Source organism: Aulonocara stuartgranti (genome assembly GCF_965226115.1).
Source record: "Aulonocara stuartgranti genome assembly, chromosome: 20".
Lineage (NCBI taxonomy): Eukaryota > Metazoa > Chordata > Actinopteri > Cichliformes > Cichlidae > Aulonocara > Aulonocara stuartgranti.
Genome location: NC_138956.1, coordinates 4,427,259 through 4,453,387, shown reverse-complemented (window position 1 = coordinate 4,453,387; position 26,129 = coordinate 4,427,259). Strand labels below are relative to the sequence as shown.

Below are 26,129 nucleotides of genomic sequence, written 5' to 3'. Positions count from 1 at the left end.
TAAATCTCCAAATACACAGAGGCACTTGCATTACAGCTGGTTTGAAAATGTCCAAAATATACTTGATAACTGAAAAATGGAAACATTGTTGGACCCGTAAACTACAAATATTTAAAAATACACAATGAATTCAAAACACCTGCATTACTAGCAGTATGTTGAGGGAAAAGGGTACATACTGAATAACTAAGTGGATATGCAGGTTGGGTTGACGCAGTGCCACGAGTTTTTGTTTTGAGGGAAATAGCCTGTCAAAAAATATTGAGAGAAATGTATGCATGTTGTACAAGTTTGATGTTTATTTAAGAAAAACAAAACAAAACCCTGCCACCCAAATTTTGGTCATGCAGACAGATTCACTGTGAACTGCAGAGGCTAAAAGAGACAATCAGCTGAAGCTTTAAAATATGAGCTTCAAAATCTTGCGTGATACTCTTTGGATGTTTTATGGTCAACTGCGGCCATATTTGGACTAAGCTGTGGACGATCATCTCTTAAAACCTCGACAGATCACTTGAAACTGCAGATGGAGGGACAGTTTGTGTCCAGATAAAAAAGAGGAAGATTTTAGTGTGTTTTAAAGTGGTGGGCTGGTTGATTCGAGTAGTGATAATGTACTGAAGCTCAGTGACAAATAAACATTTTGCCTAAAAGCATAAGCAGAGAATGTACTGCTGTTAAAAACACAATCTTGCATAAAATGTCTAAAATGCATGCATTTAATCATGTGCATTCCTTAAAATTCAATATAAGGAAATAATGGTTTTAAAAAAAAAATCATTTTATCCCTTTGGGGGTTTCATTTGTCTCCATAGTGGAAAAAACTAAGTAGAGGAAGACTGCCACAGCCAGGAAGAACACAAATTGAACCCACAGTGGGATCAGACGTGATGACTTTGGTGCATCTGGAACATCTTGACCTGATTTCATGGGTGGCGATTTAGCGTAGGTGCTTCTGTAAGTGGACGGAGTGTCATACATGTCGGGTCTGGAAAGGAAATCGGGGGAAATCATGCACATAGTTAAAATTCTGCATCTCAAACTAGTATGATATCGCTTGTTTTTATCTGGCATGAAAATTGCTCCCACAAACTTTCAGTTTGATAAGAGGTCAGTGCAAAATAATTAGAGCCTCCTAAAATATTACTGGTGTGCTTTTGGACTGATGGTAAGACAGAATAAGATGCTATGCATATTCTAAATTAATGCTAAAGGAAATGTTAGATAATTTTCTGACTACATTACAAGTTATTACTCTGCATCAAAGATTAAAATTCAACTTTAGTAACGTGTGAACTTAAAAGTTTCAAATTAAAATGAATTGTATTACCAGTGCATCAAAATGTTACATTGTAGCCTGTCTAATTACACTTTCTTTTATACACTGTAATTGGTTCACTTTTAACAACACATCATTAAACACCAGAGGTGGGACCAAGTCATTGTTTTGCAAGTCTCAAGTAAGTCTCAAGTCTTTATCCTCAAGTCTCAAGTCAAGTCTCAAGTAATGTCAGGCAAGTCAGAGTCGAGTCTCAAGTCACTGGTGTAAAAGTCCGAGTCAAGTCACAAGTCTGAAACTTTGAATTTCAAGTCCTTTCGAGTCTTTAAAAAAAACAAAACGAAAAAATAATGTTGCAGTTATGCTAAATGTAAATATTAGACCATGTAATTTTAAAATCTGTGTTTTTCTCAACACATGACAAAATAGTGAACTTAGAAAATATACACAAATTGTGAAATTGCACCTCTTTAAAATGCAGCTCAATTAAACTTAGCTCCAAGAATAATTTTCACCGACAGTTCTGAGATAAGCTGCATGTTATTCTTGGATGCGGTTGTAGGACCGGCTTTAAAATCGCATGACAAAAATATCATACACATTAAAAAAAACTGCATCACCAACGTAGCCTGGAAAACATTTGCTAGTTAGATGAAGTCAGCTATCTCATCTTAGCATATTTATATGCATATTTATAATCATACGGTTCTTGGAGTGAGTGCATACACTCATGAAGTTTAGTAACTTCAGGTCACTGCAACAAGCCCAGGTACAGTTTACCGACGGATGGGTGCAGGACCTTGAAACGCACCGTGTAGAACATAGGTGTCAAACTCTGGCCCGCGGGCCAAATTTGGCCCGCAGCCTAATTACATTTGGCCCTCGAAGCCATACCAAATTACTATCAGAGCTGGCCTACTGGTATTATACAGCTAATATATATATTGTTTAGTATTAAGCTTTGCTTGTTCCATATTCAGTTTTTCAGCAAAACGTGTTTGAGTCCATAAGAAAAGATTCATTCAATAAATATTAACGTTAGCCCGCGACTTTGTTCCAGTTTTGAAATTTGGCCCACTGTGTATTTGAGTTTGACACCCCTGGTGTAGAACGAAAGACCATCGTACGTATCATAAGTTTACCAGTCTCACAAATCGTCGTCATAAATACACATTCCTTAACGTTATATTTGATCTTTGAATGGCTGCAATCCAGGCCATCCGTCGCGTCTTTGTTACTTCGGAAACATGGCTCGAACAATTTCTCTTCAACGACGTAATCCGATAACAACCGATCTCTTTACCCGTCGGCTTCCCGTGGCTGTCATGCGACCGGCTATTGCAGTTAATAATACAACGGCTTCTTGACATTTTTGTGTTTCTTTTTATCGCTGTATAACTGATTTCAATTGAAAGCCTGCGTGCGCTAGTACCGCTTGCCACGAGTTCCCAGAATCCTTTGCGGTTCTACCCGTGAATGACGTCACATTTTCAATCTCTATATAATATGCATGTTAAATTTTATATTTGGGGTAAAATATCAAGTCTTTTCAAGTAAACCGGTTCAAGTCCAATTCAAGTCCCAAGTCATTGGTGTAAAAGTCCAAGTCAAGTCACAAGTCTTAGAACATTTTTTCAAGTCAAGTCTAAAGTCATAAAATTAATGACTCGAGTCTGACTTGAGTCCAAGTCATGTGACTCGAGTCCACACCTCTGTTAAACACCATATCTGCCTCTGAACGAGGAGGAGGTGAAAGCGTAAAATAGCAAGAACACTCAAAGAACAAATAACCAAAATCATAGACATAAGGTTTGCCCTGAATATAAGTTTCTTTCTAAATAATAATATATGATCCAAGAGTTTTGATGCGTATGGGTAGTTTCTAGGAGGGTTGGGCATTAAATGCAGCTCAATACTGTACACTATGGTGGCCTTATAAACACAAGTCAACCTCTGGATTTAACTAAGTGAATAGCAGAAACCTTTCACTAGATAATTACTGCAGTTATTAATGTGTTTCTGCTGGGAGCAGGTTATTTAGTCCTGACTGAAGCACACCCATGTCAGAAAACATATCCTGTGCTTGTGAGAAAAAACAAGATGGACCTGATGGGCCAAATTATTAGCCCTGGAGCAAGCAAAGAGAACAACTAAAGAGACTGCTGAAACTATTAAAGTTGGGTTAAAATTATTCAGAACATTATTTAAACCTGGAAGTTTTGCTTGGGAGCATAATTTGCATAATTTTATCCATGATTTGTAATCGTGGATAAAGGTCAAGTGGTTTGATGACTCCAGGTCTAACCTGCTCTCGAGGGATTGCTCATCAGGAAGAGAAGAGAGGAAGCAATGCACCCATCATGCCTAGTGCCTCCTGTACAAGCCTGTGGGGGCATTGTTATGATCTGGGGTCTAGGATCAGCACAGTTATGTGCCCAAATTAAGAGGTCAGCTGACTATCTGAATAAGTGTTATGACCAGATTTTTCCATCAGTGGATTTCCCCTCCCCTGATGACAATTCCAGTTCATCACACTGAAACTAAAAGAGTAGTTCAGGGAGCACAAGACATCATGAATCCTGACATTAACCCCACTGAGACTCTTTGAGCTATGCAGAGAAGACTTTACGCTGTGCTCCAACAATACTGTCATCAATACAGGATGTTGGCAAAAAATTAAAGCAACTCTGGATGGAAATAAATGTTGTGGGACTGCATAAGCGTATTGAAATGATGACACATCCTCACAAGGGAGCTGCCATATTAGACCATGCAGGAGGCACAGCATGAGATAACCACTCACTCCCTGTGAGCCCACGGGACAATTACCTGTGCTATTCTCATAAAAGCGCAATGGGACATCATACAGACTTTGCACTAGAGAGCTGTCAGTCTAAATGATTCTTTAATGTGACATGGATATTTTGATTTCACAACTTCAGAGCTGCAGATTCTTAAAACTAAAACCAAAGCATATCCTTGTTTTTAAAGAAGATGAAAAAAAGCAATGATTTGAAATTCATTTAAACTCTTAACTCTTAAGGAGGTAATGTATTTTGAATGAAAAAGCATTCCGTTGCTATTTGCATTTACCCGGTGGCTTAGCATTTTGAGGTTGAAGTTTGTCTGCAAAAAAAAAGAGGTATGACCATAGATACAAAAATACTTACTCGTTACCATAACTGCTTCTGTTGTATTCAGGCTTGGGCTTCGAGTAGTTCGAGTAGGATGTCCTGTAGAGGGAGAAAAAGGTTAAAAAACAATTGTTCATGAAGGGTTTTTGTGTTTCTCCCAAAAACAGCAGTTTGTAAGACTTTCACTCACTCGTGCTGATAATCTCTCTCATTCCACTCTTGTCTGGCCCTTGGGTAAGCCCCCCTGGACAGAGACACGCAGCAGTTACTAACTTAAGATTGTTTTGTTTATTTAAATGACTGAACAACAGGGGGGATAAAAGCAGGAGAAAGGGAGTTCACAGGATGGTGGAGGATTTGTGAGAAAACTGACCTGTCACCTGAGGCTTCACTTTTGGTCTGCAAAATAGAAACAAGAAAATTATGAAATGAAATGAGTACTGTTCCAGGTCAGACAGGTATGGCATTTTGCTACGTGTAAGTACAACTAACACATTTCTGCTAGAATCAAAATGCGTCTTTTCACTCCAGAGTAATGCAAAACAATTGAGGCCCCACCTGAGGCCTGTACTACGAAGCAGCATTTCATCTTATCTACCCAACCTCAGGGTTAACTTAGCAAGCTGATAACTAGCTTTGTGTGACTGGTTCTCCTGGCTGCTGATGTTAGCCTAAATGAAGTCCAGATAATGGGAAGACAAGCATAATATCTTGAACTCGCTTTTGCAGTACAGACCTCTGGAAGGAGTGCGGAAAAGATACTTACGGGTGTCCTGTAAACATAGGTGACTTCCTCCTCTGAAAGAAAACACAAATATCATGTTCACTACACTGTTTCCTGCACATTCTTAACTCTGACTGTAGTGAATGACGTGATCAACAACCTCTCATTTGAAACAGAACAGTAAAAAGCCTAGCCAGCTGCTTGGCTTGGCTAGGTGTTTCTTTGTGTGGAAGACAAAAAACAACAACAAAAACAACTTAAATATAAATACTAAAATGAATTATTAAATGCACTAAAACCCTACAGATAAATAAATTTTTGTACTGAAAAAGACCCCACTCTTACTATCTAAAATTAATTATGAAGCTACTGTCAATCATTACCTTTTTATTTGTTTATGTCTATATGTTCAATTGCTTTAAACGAGCTTAGGACATTGTATCTTACTGGCCTGCCTTTAAATAATAAATAATATTAATAATTACACAGAAATTACTACGATGTAATTCCTTTACTAATTTATAGTCTTTGTAATTACGATAGTATAGAGTTTCCACGCCTTTTAAAGGACACGAGACAAATTTGACACATATATGAAAATGTGAATCGCACCCTCTTCTCTGTAGTAGGTTTTGTCAGGTGATGGTTTGGCTCTTTTGCCTTTAGCCATGGCCTCTTTCAGTTTCTTCTCATACAGGTTTCTCGTAGATTCTGTGAACAAACAGGACACGGGGAACCTTTATTACAGGTAAAACTATTCATCTAGGAAAGAGCTGTAAAGTTAGCTGACACGGATACTGATTCAAAAACGGGCGCATAGGAAACAGTTGTATCTGTGCCACTCACCGACCACAGGTCCGTGCTTTATTCCGTATTCATCGAGCAGGTCGCTGATTTCCTGCGCAGATTTGTCACTCAGGGAAGACATTTTCGCTTTGGCTTATTTAAAAATGTGTTATTTATCTCTCTCTGGGCTCTCCTTTCGGTTATGTTTTGCTTGTAGTTAGTTTCAGTTACCAAAAAAAGAAAATAGATAGACCTCCTCCCAACGATTATGGCTGAGCGCTCGTTTTGTTGCACGATTTGGCGGGAAGAGCCTCAGTAGAGCGTGCGGAGTCGAATGTTGGCGTGGGAACGTGGAACACCTCAAACCCCGCCCTCGTTTATTGAGCCAAATGTTTTAAAAAAATCGCACCTTAACTAAACTTTTACATGTTTCCGTTTCCGTTTGAGGAACTCTTCTTTGTTTATTTTTTTCTTCCTTTTAGTCGATTTTCTTTCCAGAACCGAAACAGCGCCACTACTGGGCTAATGTTAATAAGACTACTGAGACCGAAGTTTCTGATATAAAATGTCGACTTTTTGTTACACGAAACAGTTCACAAAAATAGAAAATGATAAAAATCTAATGATAAATAAATAAATAACATCATAATATTTAAATATTTAAACTAGTCATGTCCACATGAATTATTGAGGAAAATCTAAACGAAATCTAAAATCTTAACACTGACAGACACCAATTAGAAACTATATTCATGAATACGAATCAGCCCAATTTACAAAGAAATACAAAGAAAATATAATGTATATGATGTGCCTTAAGGTACCTTAAATATATATATATATATATATATATATATATATATATATATATATATATATATATATATATATATATATATATATATATATATATATATATATATATATATATATAAATGTTTTATCTTGTGAACTATAAACATGTAGGATTATAACTTCCACCTGTGTAAAAAAACAAACAAAAACAACACTTTCTTCCACTGTGAAAAACAACAATGAAACAATTATCAAATGCAAAATCGTGTTTAAGTTCTTGAGCAGCACCACTTTACAGATAAGAATCTCCAACAGGACTCACATGAACCGGAAACCATAGTCAGAGCCCAACTTTAGCTTTTGCCTCTAACATATCTTTGTACTTCGTTCTTTTCTGGTTTATATTTGTAAACTAGAAACCATTGTTACGGAGTAAAAGGTCCCACAGGATTTCTCTCTGAGATGTTGTGGAGTGAAGTTCTTTCTACTAAACTTAATTTATTCCAGGCATGGTTGTCTTCACGAAAAAAATGGAGGACTGTTTAACCTCAGCTCAGAAAACATCACTGTGAGCATACCTTATCTGGAATTCATGCAATTTAGCATCATTTTGAACAAACACAGCTCTTTATTAAGCAAAAAATCTGCACAACGACACATACTTAACTTTACACTGCATTCTTTACAAACATGTGCGAGCACACAAACAAGTTTTAATGACCAAGGATGTTCCATAGCCCTAAAAAAAGAAAACCTGGTTGAGCCATTCTCCTTGATCCGTAGCCAACCAGAACATCAGCAGTCCCATTCCGGTCAGCACACCCATCTTCAGTATCAGCTTCATGATGCTGCCACCCTGTGGGACCAAAGTTTAAGCACGTGAACTGAAAATAACCAAATCACACAGAGCAGACATTCAGTAATGAGCTGTGATTTCACACCTTGTGTTTTTCTGTGCAGGTTTGTGTGTTGCTGAGGTCTGGCTCACTCTCTGCTAGCTGAGCTTTGGGAGGATCACAAGCAGGTTTCATTGGCAGGGTGTTGTCAGGCTCCCTTGGTTCCTGACCACAAACGAAACAATTAAGTCATGTGTTCATTTATGTGTATGCGTGCATGTCTCCACAAGCAAAAAAAAGAAGAAGATTTTCTTACATCCGATGACTCTGTGGAGCTCAGGTCCTCCCTCCCGCCGTCTGTGGAGCTGCTGAGTGACTCTTCATCACTGCAGGGAACAAGAGGAAGCAGCGTTTTGGTTGGGACGGGAAAAATAAGGTTTACACATCAGGAATTCTCCTTACCTGTCACTTTCATAGCGAATGACTTGAGACAATGGCTCTGCACAAAACTGAACTTTTATCTGCCTCCCTGAAAAATGCACAGGGGAAAACAGGTTAATTTATGAAAACGCTTTCAAAATGTTACAGAACTTATTCTGATTACATTTAGAGACTTGTCCTCAGCACTCACCTTCTCTTTCATTCTCCTCATCGCCATAAAAATCGTTGAAAGCTTTGATTCTCTTCTCTTCTTGCTCCCAGTTCCTTTCTTCTTCATAGTCCTCCCCTTCCAGCTTTCCCTGCTGAGAGATGCCAGAGGCCTCAACATTGTCGAAGAAGAAGCTGTCATCGAGGGATCCCTGGTAGGAGGGGCTTTTAATTTTGAGAACTTCACTCTGTACCTCAGAGTAGCTGATGTATTCTGGGTGGTCCTGGTTAACACCTGTGGGAGTTGTTTCTGTCATGTCTCCTGTGGTTAACAGGTATTCAGTCAGAAGGCTATCAGCATTTAATACATCAAATTCCCAGTTGAGGATATCTGCTCGATCTGCTCTGCTCGTGCCATATATCTGACTGTCGGCCGGCTGCTTGTTGTTTTCAAGCTCTTGAAGGCACCTACGAGCCCCGTCGTCATCACTGGAGCTGTAGTCGCTCTCAGATGTGTCTTCTTCATCGTCAGACTTGGTCGCGGCTGTGCTGCCTCTGTCTCCAGCTGCTACGTCCATGCTCATCAGATTCTCAGCATCCATCTCTAGATCTCTGCTGTACAGATACCCATCTTCCTTCTCATCGCTGTACTCGGCGTCGTCCATCTGTGTAATATCTTCCACAGGTCCTTCCATGAAAGCATCCTGCTGCGTGTATGAACTGCATTCAGATGTACCGGGCCCAAAATCTGGCCTGCTTTCCTGATTTTTTGTCCCATCTTCTGCATATTCACAGGAAGAAAAGTCTGAGGGGTAATCTGCAAAGCTCTCACCTGCCTCTTGGTGCTCATCCCCTGAGAAATCTTTCATTTTCTCTGCATATTCCCCTTTATCACTTTCACCAGTGAGCTCCTGCAGATTTTGCAAGGATATGCAAGGAAACTCTGAACTAGCTTCCTCAGGATCATCCCCGTAAATGTTTTCCACCTCTTCCTCCTCCTCAAGAGGCTGTCCGATAACATTTTCCTCCTGTTCGATTTTCATGCCCTCACACTCAGAATCAGATGATGTGTCTTCTTCTTCTTCTTCTTCTTCTTCTTCTTCTTCTTCTTCTTCTTCTTCTCCTTCTTCTTTTTCTTCTTCTTCGCTTTCTCCCTTGTCCTCTCCTACCTCTGCAGCTTTTATCACAGTCTCATTGCCTCGGTCAGGGAATCTTTCCAAATAGGACACGTCCCTGTCGCACTCAGCCTCACCTCGCTCCTCGTTTCTAACTTGAGGGTTTTCAGCATCCTCCGGGGCCAGAGGTTGTCCCTCAGCAAAGATCTCGTCCTCCTTATCGCTGTCGTTGAACTCATCACTGCAGCGCACTGACATCAACAAATCCCTTGATGTCTCTGCCTCTCCTATGTCCTCTTCCACACCCTCATCATCTTCTCCAGAGACGGAGCCTTCGTGCGCAGAATCTCCATCTGAGCTCATGTAATCCTCCTCTGCTGTTTTGCCACCGTCCACGGCACCGATCCCCTCACCTTTAAAATCCTCCTCATCTGTTTCATTGTCCGACTGCTCTTCGTAAACATTTTCAACCGTCTCTTTGGTTTCAAACAGAGCTGCCGCTTCACCTGTTGCTTCCTGGAGCAGTGCCGCCTCTTTATTGTTTGTTGTTAGGTTTTCTGTCCCGTCTTCATCAGACTTTTCTTCAAAAGTTAAATTCTCAAAGTCCAAATCTTCGTCCGGGAATGGAGGAACAGATGTCTCTGTAAAAACAGCATAATCTGAATAGTAATCTTAAAAACAAACAAACAAAAAAATGCAAAAAAAGTAATATATGTGTATCTATAAATGCCAGAAATAACCACATATGTATATCTTACCTGAAAATGCATCTGTTAGGAGATCAGTAAAATCTTCCATCTTTACAAAGACAAAACCAATAACTTATCTTAGAAGTTATATCGAGACAAAAAATTAATGCATTGGCACAGATAATCTCTCGTCTCAGAAAGGAAGAGCGCACGAAGTAACTCTCATCTGTTGTAGCTACAAGCAGCTTCCTGTCAAACAGACCGTGCAGAGGTTACATATTTAAACTGAAACATTCAGTGAAATGCACGACACAGAGTCTCCACGTGATGTTTACCTACCATCAAGGATGAAGATTTAAGATGATTTTCTCAGGTTCCTCTGGAAAGCAAAGTCCAAAAGTGATGTTTTGTGTTTTCGCGTTGCTGCAGGAACGTACCTTCATGAGCTCATGAAATGATGTCAGCTTTGATGTGGTTTTGGTTTCAGGGGCAGAATATAAACTCCAGCAGTGAAGCACGCAGTTCTTACTTGCTGAAAAAACTCGAGTTTATTGGTGCAACTGAGAGGAGTGCAGTGCCAGTTTAGGATCATTATAAAAAACAAAAAAACAAAAACATAGCTCTGTATTTTGTTGGTTCACATCATCCACTCATTAAAATCAAGCAAAACACTGCAAAAACATTAGTGATTGGTTTACAGCTCATGGCGGAGGAAGTAGCGGTGGTTGGCCTTCAGGTCAACTTCTACAGGAAAATGGTCGCTGACCTCAAGAGCCTGAAGTGTCAAAAGAACAGAACAAAAGGTGAAGTTAAGTCAGAAAATGAACTCGAGGGAGGGGTTTCTTTTGAGAGGTTTACCTCTGCCTCAGTTAGATGGAAACGCTCTTTAAAGTTGAAGGGCTGAGCTGAAGCTGGGACTACACTGGAAACAACCTCCGGTCCGTGCACGATGATCCTGTTTCACAATGAGGAAACTTTATAGTTGGGCATAAGAAACTCCAATATATGTGCACCAAGTCACTGTAGACACCGACCTGTCGTAGGCACAGTGTGTCTTCTCCCTGACGGTGGTGTCTTGCTCGTCTCCGATTAGCCAGTGAAATTTGGGGTCACTCCTCAGGCGCATGGCTCTCCATCCTTTGGTGGTGATGTAGCTGCACCCAGCGTTCAAGTCACCTAAGATGATCACATTCTGAAAGCACGCCATTAAAGGGAAGTTAAAAAAAATCATGAAAATTCTTACAAACAACATGATGAGGAACCAAGATCTTGCTAAAGAAAGCAAAAGGGATTAAACGATGTGTTTCAACCTACATCTGTCTTCCACTTCTTGTAAATCCTTTTGAAGACAGCGTACAGTTCATCAAGCTCCTTCATGGCGGTTTTCGGACTGGTGTGCTGCCCTATCAGGACAAAATCCTTCACCACTGAAAACAAAAAACATCACAAAGCGCCGCGGTCCAGTCTGACTGTGTGTCTCTCATTCAGACCTCCAAATTCAACAAAGGTGCAATTTCTCTGTGACGTTGATGGCTGCGTGAACTTTGCTGGATCTTTATTCACCTTTGATCAAGGTGAGCTTTAGTAGCAGCACAATTGTTTACAGTGTAACAAGATTCACTGAAGATTAACCTACAAGGTTATAACCCAACACTAACAGTCTGTGACACCTCTGGAACAGTGGCTCATCGTTAACATTGTTGTGAAGCAAATAATTAGAAAGCAAAAATCATTTAGAAGCCAGAGAACCTAATCATAAATCATTAAGTCGTTTAGATTTGCCTAGAGAAAACGATTCTGGATGACAAGTCAGAATCATTTTTTATTTTTGCCAGCACAAAGCTCTTTGAAGTTTCATGTTTTTCCCCCTTTTAACCTTACATGTAGTGGGGGAGTGAAAGTGGATGATGAAGGGCCCTCTGGAGAAAACATCAGTTTCATTGGTCCCCTTTCCTTCGAGTTTAGGGTACTGATAATGCTCTTTGACCTTCAGCACATTGCTCCTGTAAGTCATGGGAGAGGAAAGCACACTAGGTTTAGCCTGATCATATAAGGAAACGGCTCAAATGCAATGGGAAATACAGCATGAATTACCTGTAAATGTAGACATATTGCTCCTTATAGGCCTTCCTCCCGAGCCTTTCGCTTTCCACGTAAGAGTAGGGGTTGTAGTTGTCAAACCTGGTTAGAAAATAACATCAAAATTAAAGTTGGTCAGTGTTATTAAATGACACAGAAGATTCACCACATAAGCCTTGTACCTGTTAAGATCCTTAACCAAAGCTTGTATTACTTCTCCTTTAGAGTCTCGGACCTCCTGAATGAGACACAAGTCACACCGAGAAAGAATCTTGGGAGCAAAAGCAGAAAAAACAAAGATCCATCAGCTTTGTTCAGCTATCAATCTAGGTGTTTTTGTAGACACATAGTACCTTTAGCAGAATCCCCATAACCTTCTTGTTGTTTGCCTTGGATTCTCCAAAGCTCTGAATATTAAAAGCACAGATTTTAAGGGACGACGTGACATCCAGCAAACACAGCCCAACAACAAACAGCAGCCCTGTGGTCCTCATCGTGCTCTGCAAGCACAAAGAAAGTTTGCAAGAGCCTCACTTGTCATGTTTTAAAGTACGCTACAGAAATCTTCAGCCCCTTACCTTCAGTGCGTTTGTCACCGGGAGACTGATCTCAGGCCAGCAAAGAGCCATCTCTTCAGTGACCACGGGAACATACAGGTAAATGTGGGCGGGGGAGTCAGGGGGTGCAGATGTGTGGTGGATATGCTGTGTCAGCGCCTACTGAGAATGGAGCTGTATCTGGAACAGTTAAAAGCACCATAATGAACAATGACTCCGTCCAACTCAGAGAGCTCAGCTCTGAGTGCGTTTTGTCTCCAAGTTTGAGCGTAATCAGACAATAGATGCGGTCATGTGTCATGTCCGCTTCATGAACATGTGTGTAGAACAAATCCTCCTGTCAGTTTGGCAGCTGGTAATTACCACACGGTGCTGTTAAAAAGAACATTCTGATGACTGGTGCAGTTTTTACTGTGATGGCTCTGCCAGTGTGAGGCAGAGTGTGCAAGAGCACTCTTATAGGTGTAAAATAGACAGTGTTTTCTTTTTCTTTTTGGGACTACAGATGAAATCCGCATAGAGTGCCATTAAAATGGGATGAGCACTCTTAAAAATAGCACAAAGAAAACAGTTTATGTACGTTTTGTGTGTATGTGTTGTTATATTTTAACATTGTTTTGTCTTTTGTGGCTTTTCTTATTGTTGTTGCTTTAGTACCTTCCAGTAATTGTTCTATATTACACAGCAAAGCATTTAATATGATGCAGTTAACATTTACATGTATAAAATGGGCCAGCGCAGTGCAGTGGTTAGCACTGTTACGTCCCACCATTTAAATTCCTGATTGAAGCCTCCTGGTTGCCCGAGGCCTTTCTGCATGGAGGTTGTTCCAGTGACTCGGGCTTCCTCCTGCAGTCTAACGAACATTAGGTTATATGTGATTCTAAATTGGCTGTGGATTTGAGAATGTGTGGGATCTGTTCAGGGTTTTCCTCCCCCATCGTCCCCATGAGCTTAAGTGGATAAGTAGCTAAGAAAATTAGCCACAGATTTATAAAATCATTTTTTTTGCTTAATATGATGCCTTTTATAAATTAAACAACCTGAGAATCTGAAATAGTTTTACAGCATTACACATCAATAATAATGACCCAGTGTTTTATATAAATAATGTAACTGGGAGGATTCATTTTGCTGCAGAGTGAATACTTACATACTTGCACTCTCTGGCCACTTTATTAGGTACACATTGCTAATACTGGGTTGGGCCTTCTCTTCTGTCTAGATCTGTAGTAATTCCTCATGGCACAGACTCAACAAGGTGCTGGAAACATTCCTCAGAAACATGATGACATCTACATTTGTTGGCTGTACACGCATGATGTGAATCACAAGTTCCACCACGTCCCAGTGGTGACTGTGGAGCGTGGTGACGCTGACATCTCGTATGTTCAGAGATGCTCTCCTGTATACCTTGGTTGTGTGCAGAAAAATCCCAGTAGATAAATGGTTTCTGAAGTACTCAGACCAGCCCATCTCGCACCAACAACCATGCCACAAAGTCACTTAATGCCCTTTCTTTGACATTGTGATGCTCGGTTTGAACTTCAGCTGGTTGCCTTGACCATGCCTGCATGCCTGAATGCGTTCAGTGGCTACCATGTGACTGATGTATTACCACATGTGACTTGGAAGATTAGATATTTGAATTAATGTGCAGTGGAACAAGTGTACCTAATAAAGTGGCCAGTGAGAGTATATAACTAATGAATGAATATGCTCTTAAGTAAGATGTGGTGGTGTTACTCTCAGTAAACTGAAGGACCTTAAAATGTCCTGCTGAATATATTAATTTAAAAAATAAACTTTAATGAAAATTATAGTTTACCTACAAAGTAGCTCATTGCTGTCAAAATAGAAATGACGCTCATTCCACTGACACACAGGTATGAAACTCACACTCCTGTCATCCTCTATGATCTCAAACTGGTTATAATCTGCACCAGTGACTCCATCAAAAATAGCTTACATTCTGGTTAACCACCTCTTCTCTCTCAAACCTCCCAAATACAAAAAATCTTGTGTGTTCTCTGAACAAAAAACAATTATATATATATATATACTAGTGTAAAACACTGTTTAAGGTCGTGACCTGAGATCAGTTTAATGTATCGTGATTTACATTTGCCCTTTCTTGGGGGCACACTGCATCTCACGCTATATATGCTGTGACATGTTTCAGTAATTCAAGACTAAATAAATCAGTCATTTACAGTATAAAAGACACGTTTTATTTTCCGCTGTTCTCATAGTTAAACTCACAGTCTCTTAAAATGCAACATTTTCCAACAGTTTGGGCAAATTTAAAATAAGCATTGCCGAGTTTCTTTACTTGCACTGGAACTTTTTGCTCACTTGTCCCCAACACCAACCCGACGCAGCCTCACAAACATCACACAAACACCGAGTTCCAAGTCGAAAGAGTTTTTAAATACAAAAATGTCAACAAATTACATTCTATATAAATCTAATTTTGACATAAAGCAACAAAACGTCAACAAAAAACAAGATTTGGAGCAATGTCATATTGGTCTGAAGCAGCCCGAGTGTCGAGGAGAGGCCATTTTCATGAGATAATCTTCAATACGTGTCTCTATGTCTGAGTACAGGTCCTCAACTTGCTCCCTGAAAGGCGGATGCCACAGCCACAGCATTACGACCCCTGCTACAGTGAGGAGTAAAAGGAAGAACAAGCACAGCTTCCACCAGGATCCACACGGTGTCTAAACAGGAAGAAAAGAAATAATTTAGTCAGGTGGATATTAAATCATCAGCAGGCAATGATAACTCATGTGCATGAGCAGCTGCTCAGCTGGTTACTGCAGGGCAGCTGAAGCAAACTGATAGTGTTGAAAAGCATAGTGGGGCAGAGTGTTAGAATTATGTAGTGGTTTAATTACTGGCTGATAATATAAAGGCAATGAGAGCTTTCGAGTGCTGCAAGGGCATTAAGTCTCCCTTAAATGATCTCACACACACTCTACTCACTGGTCCCCTGCGGCGGTGGCTGAGCTGCCGGAGTTCGTCTCTGCACTGCGACAGCCGGGCCTGGCTGGACTGACACTCCTGCTCCATAGCGTGCAGCTCTGCCTGCAGCTCCTCACACTGCACGCACACAATAAAGAGCGTGAACATGCAGAAATGCTCAAAATGCACTCTAAATGCTGGTGATCCTCAGACAGGCACTTTTCAAAATGTACTTGCATGTGTGTTAGCACTGTGGTTGGAATGCAAACATACTGCACACGATTACCTTGTATATAAGACAAAAACAAATAATAGGGGTAATATTTTTACCTGCGCCTGTTAGTGACTTTGTGAAACACCTAGCTGGGACATTCCTTGTGTGGCAAGCTTGGATTAAAGAGTCAGACTTGTGAATGAGCTACAGTTTACTGTAATGTCCATGTTTTACCTCTCTCTCTTTGAGCTGGAGTTTCTCCTGAGTGTGGCGGAGCTGGTCCTCCAGCTGAGAGTCTCTCCTCACCGTCAGCCGAGGCTCAGGTTCCTGTGACGCCAGACACTCCTGCATCATGAAGTCTTGACTCTCCTCTTCGCCATCTAGGGCACCGAAAATATTATAAACATATTGAATGTGCACTATTTAACAATAATCCTAAAAAACACCAAACGTGATGTCTTGCCTCTGAGTTGCTGGATTTCTTCTCTTAGGGTCTGGTTGTCTTCCTCCAGCAGACAAATGTTGTACTGTAGGTCCTGCTTTTCTTGTCTCAATGAAAGCATCTCATCTCTCAGCTCACGCTCTCTGGCTCTGCACAGCTGATAATTCAAGAAATAAATTCACATTTCTAACATTTATAATTAAACTTTTGACCGCGCACTCATGCACGTTGTCACAACCTAACATACCTCCACTTGGCTGTGCAGCTGTTGCAGCTGTTCATTACTGAGGTGCTGGCTCTCCCTGAGTTTTCCAGAGCTCAGCTTCAGCTCCTCATGAAGGCTTTGCCATTTCAGGGCCTCTGCCTTTGCTGTAATTAGCGCTTCCTGTTGACACAAAATGTAATGTTTTTAAAAAGAAAAATCATCTGCAAATACTCAAATTAGGAAACTTGCTTCCAGGTCACCAGATGCTGAGTCTATCAACTAAAAGGCAAACAAACTGAAACCTCAGTGACATTTGTTTCTTTTCTGCGTGGTAAAACAGAGAAAAAAAACATTTTTGACCTGCAGAGTCTCAGCCTTGCTGAGGGCCTCAGTTTTCTCCTGTGTGGCCTTCTGCAGGGCAATCAAGGCCTTCTCTTCATATACCATCCTCTGCTTTTCCATCTGTACCACCAGCTTCTTTACACCATCTTTTGGAAACTTCTGCAGGGACACAACACTGCTGAGTTAGTTGTTAACACCCAGTGAGATCCAGATCAAAACCACAGAGACTCACACTTAAGATGCTACACTATCACCCTGTGACAGAATAATGCCAGAGCAAGGCTAGTTACTGGAAAGAGTAAATGTCTGACTTCTTGGACAGTAAATAAATAATAACAACAGCAACAAATCACCACCAAGATATTGTAAAAATTAGTGTGGTTTTTACAGACTAAATTACACTCACCTGCAGACAAGCTTGCAGCTGCGCCTCCAAAGCCTTGATCTTGTTTCTCAGCAGATCTTCACTGCAGCGAGACTGTGTGGGTTAGAGAGGAAATGAATGACTGTCACGCTCTAACCTGCAGATGGAAAATTAATGGTTCATGTGCCAAAAAGCTGTGACAGCGCGTTGTTTCTCCGAACGCAGGTGCATAAGGGGAACTCGAAGCAACAGTGAGCCTCAAGGGAGATCACAATATCTGCGTGTGATACAACGCACTTTGTTATAAGTGCAAAAAAGACCCCTCATGATAACATACCTCAGTGAGAAACAACAGGTGGAAGACCTAAATAAATGAGACTGAATAAACTGTAGATCAGGTTAGCTGCTAAAACAAAATCTAAAGAGGAAACAAAACTAAAAACAACATCAATATTTTCCTTTCATTCATTGCAACCAGAGTAGCCAAAAGAGATGTAAAGAGGATGCATAGCACCTTTAACAGCTACTGAGTGGCACACCCTTCCTGTATAAGAACGACAGCTTGCACTCGTCCTATGCAGTATAGAATTGCGCGGAAGCAGGAAGCTCCAAACCACAGACTGCACAGGCCTTCCTGACACAGCCGTAATATCAGCCAGTGCACCAGAGCAGAAAGAAAAACAGTGTGGCCTTATAAAGTGCGAAATGTGTGTTATTCGATGCGTGTAAACAGAGGGAGAGCCTTACTGTCCATATTTTGTTGGATGAGTTCACGAGGTTTGTCGTGCTCTCCTGGAGTTCAGCCAGCTTCTTCTTCATCACATCTTCTCTCCACAGAGCCTCCTGCCAGAAACCCAGCAGCAGCAGAAAGAGTTACACTAACGCACAAAGACAGTTTTCATCTGCTTTGGACTGCACAGGTCATCGGGTCCTTATGTAGCATCAGAGCACATTAATAAATGTATTACTTAATATTGAAAGCAGTAGTGATGACAGATCAAATGTGATGAGAGCTTAACCGTTTAAAACCAAGCGTATTATATCCGATTAGTGAGTTTTGTGAGTTTTTGACTTCTACATCATCAACGTGATAATTTTTCTTCCCCCCAAAAATAAAATAAATTGCACTTTACAGTTTTAAGGAATAAATTGCAAAAATAAGCCTAATGTAGCTAATATGATACAACTTTAACCTCTAATTATTATTTCTTATTTCAGAAGGGCCACTAAACACAAAAAATTTGACTTTTCTGGCATCTATTCCTACGTTCAGGCTTTAAAACCTTAAAGGATTCATGAATCACAGGATGATTTTAGGATAAATATTGTTTGCTTACCTGTAGGTAGTCAGCTAATTTCTGAATATCCTATTAGGAGAGAGATAAGAGACAGTAAAAACAGTAGAGCTTTATAATTAAAGAAAAAACTTTTGCATCAGATTATAGAGCATCTATTTCCCCTCAGATTAGCCTAAACTTTATTTCGACTAATCATGTCGTGTGACGCTTACCTGACTCGACCCTAGCCCTCACCTGTGGCCTGTGCTCCCACGCCTTTTAATCTGTCACCTAATTCTAAAACAGCAGGACTGTGAAACTTACTGATTCTTTAACGGTGATGAGTCCGGACCTGCACAGAGGACAGTTTCTCATCAGAGAGAGAAGACATCAGAGATGCTTTTGCAGTAAAATCGCGGTTTAAAGGTTAAACTAGAATTAAATGAGACTCACTCTGTCTGCACGCCGGTCTCTCTCAGTATCTTTTTCTGAAGAATGCTTTCAGTTTGTACAGATGATTTCTGGTAAATCTTCTCTGTTTTGATGAGTGTTTTTGTGGTTGTCTTTTGTGCTGTATGTGGAGAAAAACAAGGCGTGATTCAACAGTCCCTGGTCAAGATGTTTTGCGCTTGGCACGATGATTTATTCTTTTTACCGTTTACACTCGTGTCCTTTTTATGAATACTCTTCACCCTGTGCTGCTCTGATTCCTTCACAGATGGCGTGGAGGTAGGTGATTGCTTCTTTGCATGACTTTTGTCCTGCTTCATCACTGTTATCTGTTCTGACCACAGTGAGGCCTGAGGGAATGAGAGGAGAGCGACGGGGAAGGCATTATTCACAGCAGACCTATGAAGACATAAATCTGATCTGGTGATAAATGTGCCAAATTGATGCAATCTTTTACCCATGTGCTGGTGCTTGGATCACTGCTTATGCTGCTGTTTGGTGTCAAAACCATGGGCGGATATCCTTTAGCATTCTCGGTGTTTGTTGAGCTTGAACTGTAATACTTCATTGAAAATATCTGTGAGGGAGAATTTCTTCTCGATGAGCCTTCACGCCACACTGGGCTCACCGATCTCCTCCTCAGAAACTCCAACTGCCTCTTCTCTTTCAGTTCTTTCTTTATCTGCCAGGTGGTACTGTCTCTGGGAGGGCTGCGGCATGAAGTCACATTGTTACGTCCTCGCAGGTACTCACGCTTCTCTGCTCTGATGTCCAATATTCGGTCAAAGTGTTTCTCCGGCGAGAGTTGGAATCCACTGATGGTCAGGGCGTCCATGGCAGCTCCCCTGGCTGTTATGTCGCCTCAAGCCTGCGAGGACAGCGTGGCTTATCAGGAAACTGGTTACAGTCATTCACAAAGATCAAATTCATGGCATGTTATTAGCTGAGTACTATCAAGTGATGTTGCGAGTAGCTAAAAAACAGCTTTCTTTTAAGTTGCAGAAACATTGTGATGGCTAAAGGTTATAAATGAAGAAACTCAAACTGCTACTTACTTTAAAGAAAAGGTCTGAAATGTAGCTTCCTACCAGGGTTGGTGTAAATGAGAATTTTTCAAGTATTTATGATATTTTTATTCTGGAGAGACTTAAACAAAGAAAAGTTATGTGTATGATGAGGTCATGCTGCAAACTGATGTGAGCCGTATACGCATTAAAAGTAAACTGCCAAAAGTGCCTGATGTTTAGAAAGCTGTGTGTGTGGAGCAGAGGCGGTTGCAATAGTAGCTCAGAAATACTAATGCAGAAGCTGAACCTTACAGGAGAAGCCCCTTAATTACAGGGTGAAGCACTTCTCATCGATAGACTAGGCCCTGGCACCTGCAAGATGATAAAGCGAGGACAAACTGCTGCTTATTAAGCAGGAAACCATGGTTGAGCCTTACCTACTGGGCCATCTCATTCAGTGGTGAGAGCGCTTCATGAGGTTGTTGATAAGTCATCCATTTTCTCACTCTTCTGAAATAGTGCCGGGTTTTTTTTCGTGCCTGTGTTTCACATGTAGCTGTTTCTGTTGAGCATAGTTTTTACAGGAAGTGAAGAGAACCACAGCGTCATATGTTCCTCTATCTCACCAGCCACTCACACAAAACTGATGCCATACACGGGTGGGCCTCAAGATTACAGACTACACAACTAATTCCCCCTGTGTGCAGCCTGGGATAAAACACTTGGGAGATTGGTGTGTGTGTGTCCTTTATTAGATGAGTAATTTTATTATTAGCAAATGATGCATGTGGGCTTGAACACTTTCATTAGTTAGTTTTCTTGTGCATGCTTGTGTGTATGTAACAGTTAACTTACATAACAATAACACTAAATAGCAGTTTGGCTTCATATTCTGTGTGGTGCCGTTTTTGTTTAAAGTCAGCAACCTTTCAAGATGAATTGATCCAGAAAACTTGATCTTATCATAAAAAATGACCCCAAATTCTCTGCATTAACTCCTTAATCACTTCTATTAATCCATTTCCAATTTCAGGGCAGTGTGTGCGTGTGTCTTTGCACGCAGTGCCCACTAGAGGGCGTTGACTCCACAAGCGCTTCTGTACTCTCGCGTTGTTTCACGAGGATTTCTCCTGTGTCCGCCATCCTTACGGCTCTTTGCAGAGAAGGGCACAGAGAGGCCGAAACAAGAGTGCCCCGGTGTTGTAGGAACTTGGTACTTCATCCTTCAGACATGCTGTCCAGGCTCGTTTTTGTCTCAGGTATGCATCAGAACAGCTTTTAAAATGACAATAAAGGCCACTTACTGCTGGTGCCAGCAGACTGTCAAGCAGGAGGCAGGAAAGTTTAAAGTGAGCTGAAGGGTAAAGTGAAGGCCGCACATTGAATGAGACATGCTAATGCTAACTGTCAGCATAGCTTCAAGCTCCTCGGAAATGGTAGCAATTTTATTGGCTGCAGATTTATATCAGACGTTATCAAAGGTAATCCTGGATATTTCAGTGTTTCTGTATTTTGTTGTTTTAATTATTTGGTCACAGGCAAGTTAATCGACGCTACGTTAGCTAACGTTAGCTCTGCACGCCTAAATGTCACCTTATTGACAGCTAGCATCGGTCGGCTTTCTGCCCTTTCTGCGATGTTTTATGGAAAAGTTTGTGTTAATTTTGATGACCTCACAAACTGATCGCCCGAAGCCCATCAAATAGCTACCAACACTAAGTGTTATAGTTCTGTGTTGGACTGCTTACACCGTTAATGTTTTCAGAAGTTTGTTGTTAATGGTGTTTATTGAGAAAACAGTAATTAACACTTGTACTTTTTTGTGGGTTTCAGCTAGTGCCCTGAAAAGCAGTGGCCCCATTGGAGCTGGGTATGTTTCATTGTAGTGTTGAATGTGTGTGTTTTAATACCAATATTCAATAACATATCAGAAAGAAATGCTTAGTAATCGTGGTTTTCTCCCTCAGTGTGGTCCATGCATCTCGCTGTCTGCACACATCATCCCAGAGTCTTGCTCCGGTGCCCCCTCTGCCAGAGAAGGGAGGGAAGGTCCGCCATGGCTTCATCCCAGAGGAGTTATTCCAGCTGCTGTACCCCAAAACTGGAGTAACAGGTGTAGTCTTTAATCAAAAATGATCATTTAATATTATTCATATGTCGTCTTAAAGAAAGTGAAAAGTCACAGAAAATTGATTGTGTGGACACAGTATTTTCTCTGAATCAACTGGATTCTTCAACTTCTCTTTTTTGCAAGGACTACTTAAAGACTGGTATGTGATTATGAGCAAACAGCAATTTGCTTCCACTGAAAGCATCCAGATGATTGGTGAACGTGCTTCATTTGACAGAAACAGAACTTTTGAAAACTCCTGTTTTTGTGAATGCATTCACAATAAGTATTTGTTTAAAAAAAAAAACCTGCAGCGTGAATGTTTTTTTTTCTTCATACCTTTACAAAAAGAAATGAATAAGCTAATCAAAAGCAAGTAAGAACAAAAGTGAAAAATAAGTCTAACAATTAAACTTTTTTCATAGATGGTTCTTAAGATTCTGTTTAAATATATCAACAGTCTCCAAAGGTCTTAAGTGCAATGGTAGTTACACATCTCACTTTTACTTTGTATTTCCCCTCCTCTCTCAATAGGACCCTACATGCTGGGTGCTGGCCTCCTCCTGTACATGCTTTCTAAGGAAATCTATGTCATCAACCATGAGACATTCGCTGCAGCCTCCATAGGAGCTGTGATCATCTATGGTGTGAAGAAATTTGGGCCAAGTGTTGGAGCTTTTGCTGACAAACTGAACGAGGTAGGCTGATAACCACTGCTTTTCTTTCTTTCTTTTTTTTGTGGTTTCATGTCCCTTTTGTCAAGTTTTATTTATTTATTTTGTTTGGACACAGTGGAGAGAGTACTGTACCAAAGGACTTTTCTCTTGTGCACGACCTTTCCAATGACCCCAATATTTTCTGCTGCTTTTGTCTTCAGGAAAAAGTGGCCAAGGCTCAGGAGGTGAAGGACGTCGCCATGTCCAGCTTGGTTCAAGCCACTGAGGATGAGAAGAAGGAGCAGTGGCGAGTAGAAGGAAGGGCGATGCTCTTTGATGCCAAGAGGGTAAGCATCACCATCCTTTCATTTCTGTTTTTATATTCCAGTATCTTAACTTAAGTATTCCAGTTAACATCATTTTGACAGCTGCCACCTTCAGCTCCAAGAGCAGAAGAATTATAACCTTGTGTGGGTCTGTAGTGTAGTGGTTAACACATTAGCCCTAAGCAGTCACCACAGCTGGTAGCTCTGTATGTTTGATTTAGCAGATATTTTTACACCTGATGCCGTTTCTGATACAATTTGAAGTGAAATCTCTCCTACTGGGATCAAACCAGGGAGATTCTGCTTCTTAGGCAAATCCATAAACAAGTACACCGTGCAGCAACTTTTCCATTAGTACCTACTCACGCCGGCTTGGCTCAGTGCGTTTTTTAGGGTTTTTCCATTAGGTCATAGTACCTGATACCGGGACCATTAGTCCTTAGTACCTACAAAAATCAAAACTGTCATCTTTGAAACTCTGCAAGGGAAATGGCTACAAAAACCAATGCCGGGTTCCCCGACTCTGACGAAAAGCCACTGACCAAGCAGCAGGTATCACATCACTTTGACGTACACCTTTGTTGTGGCGTTCGTGTTGCGTACAAATGATGTCACGGGACGTTTAGCCGTGTTGCAATAACAACACGGTGCATATAGGTGGTACTAGACAAGTACTAATGGGTAAAGAGGCTTTAATCTGCCAGTGTCTACAACAGAGACTACGCCTAGTGATAAAATAAATGATTACATCAATATTTATTTATTTTTTGATCCTTGGTGAACTTGATGATCGTGGCTTGACACATGACTAATGGTCATTTGTAACATTACTCTCGTCTTATTATACAGTGCTCCATTTTCTTTTCAATGTCAGTTTAAAAAATTTCTTTCCATCAGTTTCTCTGATAATTTCTCTGATTGAAGTAGGCAGTGCTCAGATGGATTTATTGTGGCTGAAGTAAACACCCGTTTGTGAGCGCATGTTGATCCTGAAGCTGAAAACCTGGGTTAACAAAGAGTTGATACCAATTATCTGCGACTGGGTTTTAGGTTTTATCAAGCAAGCTAACACAATGACGGCCTGGCTGTGTTGAACTTGCTTTGTAGTGTACCCCACAGTACTCTGTGGGAACCAAACGGTCTGTGGCGAGACTTATTTTTTTGTTAATGTGAGTTGCTCATCACTCTGGGTGGCTATACCAGTGTTGATAATAACTGGGTACTTTCAAAATGACATTTTTCAGTTTAATGATACCACTGTTTGAAATATGCTGAATAATATGTAGGTTAGACTCGTTCTCTCATGCAATTTTAGTGTAATTAATTTGGCAACAAAAGGAAAAATAATTTGAGGCCATTCCTGGCTTATTATTCCATCCATCCATTTTCTGCCGCTTATTCAGTTTTGGGATGTGGGGGCAGCAGTCTGACAGAGATGCCCAGACTTCCTCTTCTAGCTCATCTGGTAGGATGGTGAGATGTGTCCAAACTCTTTGAGAGACATCTCTCCGATGTGTCTTGGGTCTTTCCTGGAGCCTCCTCCCTGCCGGACATGCTTGAAACACCTCACTTAGGAAGGTCCAGCAGGCGTTCTAGTCACATGCCTGAATCTAAGTTGGTTCCTTATGATGTAGTGGAGTAGCATTTCTGCTCCCTCCTGAGTGACTGAGCTCATCACCCTATCTCTGAGAGAATCCAGCCACCCTTCAGAGGACGCTCATTCTTTCAGTCACTGTCCAAATCTATTAGCCACGGGTGGGTGTAGGAACATGGACTGACCGGTAAATCAACAGTAACCGTTAGTCCTGGGCCTAGCCTAATATTTATCTAATTTTAAACAATTTTTCAGCATATTTATTTATTTATTTATTTGTTTGCCTCCTCCAGGAGTAGTCTGTGAAAAGAAAATGTGTAACTTGTTGAATCCAACCACATGATGGTGCTCATTCTCACACAAATGGAGAATTTCCACTCAAAATAAACTCGGTATACAAATGTTGCCAGATTTCGGACTGACAGTACCATTTTAACATATATAGCTAAACTATCTTGTATAGATGTCACAATAGAATGAATTTAATTCTTTAGTCTGTATATAAATGCATTACAAATGTCACAGCCCTAATTTGTTTGGGACACAGCACTACATGATTGAAGTCTATGTCTGAACATGTCCTGACTGAAAACACATTTTTTTACTTCAGTTATATCTTTTGTTAAAAGTTTTTTTTTTTAATTATTTTGAAAAAGTATCCCTAGAGCTGGAATTTCACATTAAAGCTGTTACAGTTAAACATTCCTATCTTCTGTTTTCCTCTCAGAACAACGTGGCCATGCTGTTGGAGACCAACTACAGGGAGAGGCTACATATGGTGACCAATGAGGTGAAGAGGCGCTTGGACTATCAGATTGCGCTGCAGGACCTCAACCGTAGGCTGGAGCAAGAGCACATGATTAACTGGGTGGAGAAGAGCGTCATCAGCAGCATCACACCCCAGCAGGTCAGTCTTTATTTTTCTTATTTCTTTTCTAGCTTAGGGTGCTGACATCCAATAAATAAAAGTTATTAAAGAAAACCTTTTTATTTATTTTTCATGAAATGTCAAAAAAACCAAACAACAGAAATCTTTAAGGATTTAAAAATAAAAGTCTCATATTTGGGCCGTGATGGTTTAGTTTGTCAGATATTTCATGTTTACTGATTTGCTTGTGTTTGTTTTATATCGGCAAAGCTCGTGTTGGCAGAAAAAGTCTTGGTGGAAGATTTAAAAAATGTCAATGTTTTTTCTCTAATTTGTTATATGCATATGTATTTTTACTGTCTAATCAATTCACTTCTAGACCAACTCCTTGTATGTTTCAGAGTTTTAATATCTTTTTTTGTTTTGTTTTGTTAGGAGAAGGAGAGCATTGCCAAGTGCATCACAGACCTGAAGGTGTTGGCCAAGGCCACTCAGGCCAAAGCTACAGCCTAAACTGTCATCGCTCTACAGAAGCCTCCTCTAGTCCCGGACTCATCGCCCGAAGACGAGACATCACCTTTCTTTGCAGAATAAACTATTCTTTCTTTATAGATTGTCTCTGTCAGCGTTATGGGTGTGTACAGTATTTACACGTCAGCAGATGATAAAATAAATGGTTCTCTTATCATCTTCAGCTGGTTGTGTCTTTCTTATTCAGAGTTTGC

General features: G+C 40.6%; 5 protein-coding genes across 6 annotated transcripts; 1 reads left to right on the top strand and 4 right to left on the bottom strand.

Annotated features, from left to right (window-relative positions):
- Positions 1–279: 279 nt before the first annotated feature.
- LOC309696486 (uncharacterized protein) lies at positions 280–6,308 on the bottom strand. Its single transcript, XM_082517735.1, has 7 exons — positions 5,984–6,308; positions 5,750–5,848; positions 5,180–5,211; positions 4,787–4,812; positions 4,604–4,657; positions 4,450–4,512; positions 280–988 (listed from the first exon to the last, which is right to left on the bottom strand). Exons 1-7 carry the CDS (start codon positions 6,063–6,065, stop codon positions 778–780), a joined length of 567 nt encoding a protein of 188 aa, XP_082373861.1. The 5' UTR covers positions 6,066–6,308; the 3' UTR covers positions 280–777.
- Positions 6,309–7,326: 1,018 nt separating this feature from the next.
- LOC309697516 (uncharacterized protein) lies at positions 7,327–10,449 on the bottom strand. 2 transcript variants are annotated; one of them, XM_082519461.1, is made up of 7 exons: positions 10,286–10,449; positions 10,016–10,195; positions 8,186–9,898; positions 8,017–8,083; positions 7,871–7,940; positions 7,660–7,779; positions 7,327–7,574 (listed from the first exon to the last, which is right to left on the bottom strand). In XM_082519461.1, exons 2-7 carry the CDS (start codon positions 10,053–10,055, stop codon positions 7,458–7,460), a joined length of 2,127 nt encoding a protein of 708 aa, XP_082375587.1. In that variant the 5' UTR covers positions 10,056–10,195; positions 10,286–10,449; the 3' UTR covers positions 7,327–7,457. The 2 variants fall into 2 exon arrangements, with proteins under 2 accessions (XP_082375587.1, XP_082375586.1); XM_082519460.1 differs by having other exon boundaries at positions 10,016–10,055.
- A 7-nt stretch (positions 10,450–10,456) lies between these two features.
- On the bottom strand, positions 10,457–12,814 carry dnase1l1l (deoxyribonuclease I-like 1-like). The gene is made up of 9 exons (XM_082519462.1): positions 12,604–12,814; positions 12,379–12,525; positions 12,208–12,296; positions 12,041–12,127; positions 11,828–11,946; positions 11,261–11,373; positions 10,981–11,138; positions 10,805–10,901; positions 10,457–10,721 (listed from the first exon to the last, which is right to left on the bottom strand). Exons 1-9 carry the CDS (start codon positions 12,652–12,654, stop codon positions 10,641–10,643), a joined length of 942 nt encoding a protein of 313 aa, XP_082375588.1. The 5' UTR covers positions 12,655–12,814; the 3' UTR covers positions 10,457–10,640.
- Positions 12,815–14,790: 1,976 nt separating this feature from the next.
- On the bottom strand, positions 14,791–20,567 carry traf3ip3 (TRAF3 interacting protein 3). The gene is made up of 14 exons (XM_082518805.1): positions 20,288–20,567; positions 19,301–19,711; positions 19,049–19,193; positions 18,847–18,964; positions 18,718–18,745; positions 18,454–18,483; positions 17,864–17,959; positions 17,159–17,230; positions 16,771–16,911; positions 16,453–16,590; positions 16,227–16,362; positions 15,998–16,143; positions 15,571–15,687; positions 14,791–15,305 (listed from the first exon to the last, which is right to left on the bottom strand). The coding sequence occupies exons 2-14, from the start codon at positions 19,676–19,678 to the stop codon at positions 15,105–15,107; spliced, it is 1,746 nt and encodes a 581-aa protein (XP_082374931.1). The 5' UTR covers positions 19,679–19,711; positions 20,288–20,567; the 3' UTR covers positions 14,791–15,104.
- A 397-nt stretch (positions 20,568–20,964) lies between these two features.
- Positions 20,965–26,098, top strand: atp5pb (ATP synthase peripheral stalk-membrane subunit b). The gene is made up of 7 exons (XM_082518806.1): positions 20,965–21,109; positions 21,684–21,720; positions 21,818–21,963; positions 22,495–22,658; positions 22,838–22,963; positions 25,264–25,443; positions 25,840–26,098. The coding sequence occupies exons 1-7, from the start codon at positions 21,082–21,084 to the stop codon at positions 25,915–25,917; spliced, it is 759 nt and encodes a 252-aa protein (XP_082374932.1). The 5' UTR covers positions 20,965–21,081; the 3' UTR covers positions 25,918–26,098.
- The last annotated feature ends 31 nt before the right edge of the window (positions 26,099–26,129 follow it).